This window comes from Rosa rugosa, chromosome 6 (genome assembly GCF_958449725.1).
Source record: "Rosa rugosa chromosome 6, drRosRugo1.1, whole genome shotgun sequence".
Taxonomy (NCBI): domain Eukaryota; kingdom Viridiplantae; phylum Streptophyta; class Magnoliopsida; order Rosales; family Rosaceae; genus Rosa; species Rosa rugosa.
In genome coordinates this window covers 27,818,764-27,826,168 of record NC_084825.1, presented here as the reverse complement: position 1 = coordinate 27,826,168, position 7,405 = coordinate 27,818,764, and the positions used below count along the sequence as shown (strand labels likewise).

Sequence of the window (7,405 nt, the reverse complement as noted above, 5' to 3'; positions counted from 1 at the left end):
CAGGTTTGTATCTTATGTGGGATTGAGCCGGAAACTACACTTCACTTGTGTCGAAACTGCTCATTTACAAGACAGGTGCTACAAACTAATAGAAGGGTGAGTAGTTGCTTGGATATCCAAACTGATGGGATGGATGTTATTGAGTGGTTCAACTTCTGTGCTAGTCATCTTTCCAAACAGGTTTTTGAGGGTTTTATGTATTTGATGTGGTGTGTTTGGAAGGAGCGCAATAAGCGCGTGTGGGAACAGAAATCTTCTCAGGCTTCTGATGTAGCGTTAGGTGCTAGCACAAGGTTAGCCGAATTTCGTGTTCACAATGGCAAGGCGGGGAACATAAGTCGGAGTGCCAGCGTGATCCGGTGGCAACGCCCCTCTGATGGGATACTCAAGGTTAATATTGATGGTGCCTTCCTCTCTACTACAAGGCAGGGATGCTTAGGCTTTGTTATCCGAGATTCTAATGGTTCCATGTTGGTGGGGGGAGCTATGCCTCTTCGAAATCTTATGTCTGCTGAGCATGCAGAGGTATTAGCATGCCAAGCAGCTGTGAGGTTTGTTCTGGACCATAACATGCTGCCGGCTGTGATTGAGACTGATTCGTTGTTAGTGAAACAACAAGCTGCTATACATTCTAGTTCGAATACTTCACTACTGGGCAGGCTATACGATGATATTGGTGAGGTTTTGAGGTCGGTTCCAAATGTGAAACTCATTCATACAAGGAGGGAGGCAAACCAGGTGGCTCATCTTCTTGCAGATCATGCCAAATCTCTCTACCGGGAGGCGTTTTATAATTCAGCACCTAGCTTTTTAGCAGCTGCTCTTGCAGCTGATGCTATTACTATGTAATCTTTCACCATTTCAATAAAGGGATGACTCTTTTACTCAAAAAAAAAAAAAAAAAAAAAATCTATGGAATTTAAAAGTCTGGGTGTATTCAATATAGACTTTTAACAGTCCATGAAAGTCTTGAGGTATTCAATTAGGATTTTTAAAGACTTCATGAATTCCACCAAAATCTAGGGGTATTCAATTAGGACTTTTAAAAATGAATAAAAGTACAGAGGTATTCAAAATATCATTCATACTTACGAAATTAGAAAATCATGGATAAATTTTAGTGTTAACTATACATACCAAACTTCAATAATTTTCCAGCCTCCAGACCAAAGATTTGAAAAAGTCTATCAAAGTTTCCTCTTAAAAAAAAAAAAAGGTCTATCAAAGTTCTTCTCTCTATGCATGAAGAAGTTGGTCCTTCATCATCTCTCTTTCTTAATTTTTTATTTTTTCTCTAATCTTTTATGATATCAACGTTTTTTTATACCCAACATGTTCATTGTAGTTCTTGAATGTGATTTTTTTTTTTTTTCAATTGTGATACTTCGAACCCTAATAGCAATAAAAATGATTTATGAAACCCTAAAACCCAAATATTGTGGTCTACCCCTAAGACCTTGAATAGTGTCGCTATGACATACTAAATTTTATCTTATTAATTAATTATTCTCATTAATTTGAATTTATATTATGGTTCAAAGAAAGGTTGAACAATTGAATTTCAATTGATTGATTTTAGATCAAGACATTGACCAATATTTGCTACAATACATGTTAATCGGCGAAAACAAAATTGATGAGAATAATTAACCATAAACATCAAGTGATCTATATTGCATATTTATGTTGTTGGGAGATTAGGAATGAGAACAAACTCGCTAGATAGACTAACGATCATTCATTTGAGTCCATTTCTATTAGAAGATACTTGAGCATTGAAGAGACAACGAGTTATTATCTTGTTTTGTGTTTGGGCTGCATTTGTTTTGTTTTTTTGTTTTTTGTTTTTATCTTTTATACATGCTAGGAAATCTGTAGAAGTCATTCATAATAAAGTATATAGATTTTCATGAATCAATAAAAGTCTGTTGCTAAAATCAATGGTTTTAAGAAATCTATAACAGTCTATCAACTTTTTAAAGAGTCTGTGGACTTTTCAAAAAGTCTGTCATTTAAAAAAAGTCTGCACAAATCCAAATACAATACACCCCCTTAGTATATTTAGAATAAATAATAATATTCAGTATAAAAACGATGAAGTCAACAGTTTACTATAAAAATTGCCTTTCATCTGTTTTTGCTTTTTATTTAATTTGATTCCAGTAATTATCTCTGTCTGTTCGTCTCAAAAATCCTTAAAAGATTCAAACATTCACTCCCCTTTCAACTCGTACATGCACTACTCCTCCTCCAGATTCCATTATGATGAGCAATAATGGAGGCCAACGACAACAAGTGGTCAACTGTTGCAATTGCCAGACCCAGATCCCGCTGCCTTCTGTGGTCAACTCTCCGGGCTCCCCCCGTAGTGCTGTAGCCTACAATGTCTTTTTAGGTTGCATTTGCACTATTGTTTCTGATAATCAAGTTATTGGAAACGCTGGGGACCATAATGGAAGTTTTTCTGTTGGCAACAGTACTCTCCTTCCCTCGCCCTACAACCACGCGCCGCTGGAACGTCAGCCGAAAGTGCACAGGCCGAAGAAGGCGGTGATCTGCGGGATATCTTATAAAAAGTCGCCGCATGAGCTCAAGGGTTGCATCAATGATGCCAAATGCATGCGGGATCTCCTCATCAACAAGTTCAAGTTTCCAGAAGATTCCATTCTCATGCTCACTGGTATGGATCGATCATGTTCATGAACATTGCTTGTTATATTTAAGTGTTATATTGGACGACTCTGTAGACCATATAAAGCAGGCTGAGACTTGAGCAATGGATCTGTTCGAAGTTTTAGGGTAGGGTAGTTTTATGAGGAGACAGTTAATTTAGATGGGAAATGCAGTTGTTGGATATCTTGTTAAGTAAATGTTGTATATAGGAAAGCTAGTGGTTTAGTTATCGGAGAAGATAAGAGTACAAGTATGATGAATTTTTGGGTGATTTTCATCATATTTGGTAAGCTAATTAAAAGTGCCTAAATGTAGCTGACTGCTACTGATCATTATTTTTATGTCATCTTTGAAGAAAATTAAAATACATCAGTTGATGGAAGTTCAACAGTTCCATCTTCTAGCTAGCTCGCTATATGAACAAGTCTTTTACCAATAGTTAGCCTGACATACGGTGTGGCATATGAAAATTTTGTTGGTGATGATATATTTTGCATGACTTGATGATTAGATCACGAATGGGGGTTTTCGATCTTTAGGCTATTGGGACTCTTATGAATTTCATATGCTGAGCTTTACACTAAATAGGAACCTTACAGTCAAGGGTGGTCGGGTGGATCTATAAAACTTTATTGGCGAGCAATATGTAGATTCCATTGAAACTGCAGGGCCGCAGTGGTCCGTAATCTTTTTTTTTATATCTGGGCTGGGGGCTGCCTGACTTCTTAATTCCATTTTTGTTCTGTTATCCTATGTTGAACTTCTACTCCCTTGTGAGGGCAATAGTTATTTTACGAACAAGACAAGGGAATGGTTAAGTGTTGCCTACTATTTCAACAAAGTATATTTGGCTTAATGCTCTCCTGCAAGGTAGCTAATAGAAAAACTAGAGCTGGCCTAGTTTAAGTCAAGACTAGTAGGCACACAGCTTCAGTACTTTCAGGACGATATTGCATCCCTTGGTTATTGTCATTTATAGTACGTTGCAAGTACTTTAATCATTCAAATCAATCTTGTCTTGTTCTTCAGTCTGTTCATGATCAGAAGTTGACAAAAGGGGTTATCTTCTAGTGTGTCATTTCTTTCAAAATATGTCTTCACCTCCAAACAGAGAAGCTTCCTAATAACCTTTCCCCCTCTTGTATGAATCGAAAGTATCCTTTTCTGGTAACCAATGTTACAGAAGAATTATATATCCGGCCATCTCAAAGAAAATGCTTGCAAATTTTTCTTGATGCGAATAATTTGTCAAATACGAAGCAAAGTAAATAGTCGTTGGTAAATTGTATTTATTATTCTTATTTTCTAACGTTTATACTTTATACTGTTAATTCCTTACATATTTTGTACTGCAGAAGAAGAAACTGACCCATGTAAGATTCCCTATAAAAACAACATTGAAAGGGAATTACGTTGGCTTGTACGAGGATGTCAACATGGTGACTCCCTTCTGTTTTACTTCTCTGGTCATGTTTCAAGGCTGAGGAAGCCGTATCCTTGTGATGAAGAAGATAGATATCTTGAAACCCTCTGTCCCCTTGAGTTCGAAACCCAGGGTATGATTGTTGATGATTGGATAAATGCAACAATTGTTAGGCCAATTCCACTTGGGGTCAAGCTTCATGCAATTATAGATTGTTCTCATAGTGGCACCATACTGGATTTGCCATGGCTTTGCAGAATGGACAGGTTAGTGGGTGTAATATGAAGTTATGTATTTCCTGCTTTGCTTTCTATATGTACCTACCTACTTGAATGGTCATTGTCTAAAATAAGATTTTTATATGTGGATATCCCTTGTTGATTTAGGGGTGGAAACTATACATGGGACAAGGCATCATTCGTATGGAAAGGAACAAGTGGTGGAGAAGTTATATGTATCAGTGGCTGTGTTGACCATCAAACCTCTGCGGAAACACAATCAGTAAGTTTGACAAAAAAAAATGTCCCCAGTTCAGTAATGTTTATAGCTTCAATTTCCACAACATCTGATTGATGCTTTTGGGGGTTATCCAAGATCACATCAACAGGTACCATGACTTCCTGCTTCATCCAAGCAATCGAGAGTGGACAGGCAGCCACATATGGGAGCTTACTCGATCTTATGCATAATAACATTCGAAGTAGGGGTGCTGTTACATATCTTGCCGGCATACTTCAAACAGGAGGAAGTGTTGGTGGTGGTAGGCTAAGACAGGTATTGGCTTGCACAGCTTGCACAACATTCTTGTATTGGTATTGAGGTTTAATGATAGTCGTCGTTATATATCACTATGGGTTTCTATATAAAAACAAGCTTCATCTGTAAATGAGTTTATTAGTTTATAAGCATCCGGTTAAATTTAATTCGGATATATTTATTTTTCCTTAACAACTGCAATTTCTTGTCATTGATGCGCCATTTTGCTTTGCTTGTTTCAGGATCCTCGATTAAGTGCATGCAAGCAGTTCCATGTGTACCAGAAACCTTTTGCCCTGTAATCTTTTACCTTTCTACACAGATCGATCAACACTTCATTATATCTCTAAATGTATTTTAGGCTTTAGATAATTTTGAAGCAAATTGATGAGTAACAAATTTATTTTGCCATCGATAGGATTACTGTTGTTTGTACTGCTCCCTACCTTTGGTATAACTGTCCTCTGTTCCTAAGATGTTTTTATTGAAACAGGATATGCATCTGAAATCCCCAGTATATGAAATTGTGAAGTACCGCTTGTTTACTTGTTACTTTTCTGGTCTTAACAAAATGATAGAGTAGCTGACAGGGAACATACAAAGAAGAGCTTGAATGCCTGAAAATCCATGAAAACGGAAATTACAGTGTGTTTACTTATAAATGAATGATTCTTTGAACTCATTTCGCACTTTTATTCTCGAGTTGGGCCAACCCCAATGATCAAGTTTTACCGAAACTTGCTCATGTACGTTTCATGTCTCTCTATTGAGTCTTTTCAGTTCAATGCCTCAATAGACCAATAGTCTAGATTATCGATGTGGTTTCATAGGCTTTGGGAACTTTAGATTATATTGAAGTTTTGAATGTGTCTGCAAATCTTGCCTAGCCAAGTTTTACAAATGATATTGAAAATTGAATATCATGAAAAGTGCATGTGATTTTCTACTTGATACTAATAATATAAACTGCTCATCAATCTTTTCTACTTGAACCCATGGTATTGGTTTGAGTGCGCTCGTCATGTCAACAATTTTGTGAAGAAATTGATGGACTAGATGAGATAGTTGGCAATGATTGATTAAATTAGAGTATACAAGGCCACATATGATGAAATAAAAAATTTGGGGACACAAATGATTTTGTATTTAAAGTTTGATGGACAAAATGAAGCAGAAGATGCTCATTGAGTTGATCCGACCCATCTTCGACGGACAAATACTTTCCATAAAAGAAACGACTCTCTCTCTCTCTCTCTCTCTCTCTCTCTCTCTCTCCCATTTCTTCAAACACCTGGTGTGCAAATCAAAACTGCAATCTTGCTGTTGTTGATATGATTACTAGAGAACTACTCACAAAACGAGTACATGGGCCTTATTCGTTGTCGTCGTCGAGTACATGGGTTTTTTTTTTTTTCAACATAAATGTCCTTATGGAGGATAAGAATGTATTATTATTATTTTTTTTAATCAAAGTCATTTATTTCATTCAACTCAAGCCAGAATGGCACGGATACATATATTCTCTTGCCAACTCTAGGGCAAGTTTAGGACGTGGTATGCTAGCACCACTCATTAGACAACCAGTGCTCAATTATTCCTAGCTAGCCTATAACACTATGAAACATAAACATAGACCCACTACAAATAGAATGATTAGTCGGGCTAATCATCCTAGATCCCAAATACAAAACCCAATAAGACTAGGAGCCATAATTTTGGTCCCCCAATTAGGATTTAATTTGAGCACCCAAAAAAGTTTGGACACCCAAACTGAGTTGGGCCTCCAATCTAATTTGGGCACCCAAAGAAAATAGGGAACTCCATCTTTGGCTACACCACCATGCATGACCGTGTCCTCCATCATCGCCGCCACCCCACGACTAGCGTTATCCACCATTGCCGCTGTAGAAACTTACTCTGCCGCATTGTGCCTCTCCTTTGACCTGCACCTTGCTTCGTGTTCCTCACACAGCAGCCCTATGGCAAGACCCACGCTCAATGCCATAGTTGTTACAGGTCTACGCGCAGTCATCCTACTCTGAACACATGCTGTGCTCGGCTGCCATGAATGATATGCAGCCAAACTCGGCCAGCCCGACTCGACTACTGGCTGCCATTCTAGTCTTTCACGCTGATTACCAAAAGCAGTCAACCAATCTTGATCTATAACCTTACTCTCCGCCGTCGCCAATCTCGCCAAGTATAGGTCAGCCTTAAGTCGACCTCTAGACGGATGAACCTAGAACCACCAATCTCTTGCCTACCGAACCTTGGGTCGCATCAAATCAGCCTGCCAATCCATCTTATTCACAACATCCATTTTACTCCGGTGAGAAGCAAACATGGTGATCCAATGTTTATGGATAGATTTGGTGGTTGCCGCACAAGATCGGCGTTGGAAGGTCAGCAGCACGTGGCTTAGGACATAGGCCATTGCAGGCCGCCATTAATGGAGTGTAGAGCTCCAAAGGCTAGGGTTTGAGGATAAAAATGTATGGTATAACTTAATTGATAATATAAGTTTAATTTAGAAAGACATTTATGAATAATTTG

General features: G+C 38.0%; 1 protein-coding gene across 1 annotated transcript; it reads left to right on the top strand.

Annotated features, from left to right (window-relative positions):
• Positions 1-2,171: 2,171 nt before the first annotated feature.
• On the top strand, positions 2,172-5,265 carry LOC133717410 (metacaspase-1-like). Its single transcript, XM_062144119.1, has 5 exons — positions 2,172-2,680; positions 4,029-4,362; positions 4,483-4,597; positions 4,691-4,870; positions 5,095-5,265. The coding sequence occupies exons 1-5, from the start codon at positions 2,263-2,265 to the stop codon at positions 5,152-5,154; spliced, it is 1,107 nt and encodes a 368-aa protein (XP_062000103.1). The 5' UTR covers positions 2,172-2,262; the 3' UTR covers positions 5,155-5,265.
• The last annotated feature ends 2,140 nt before the right edge of the window (positions 5,266-7,405 follow it).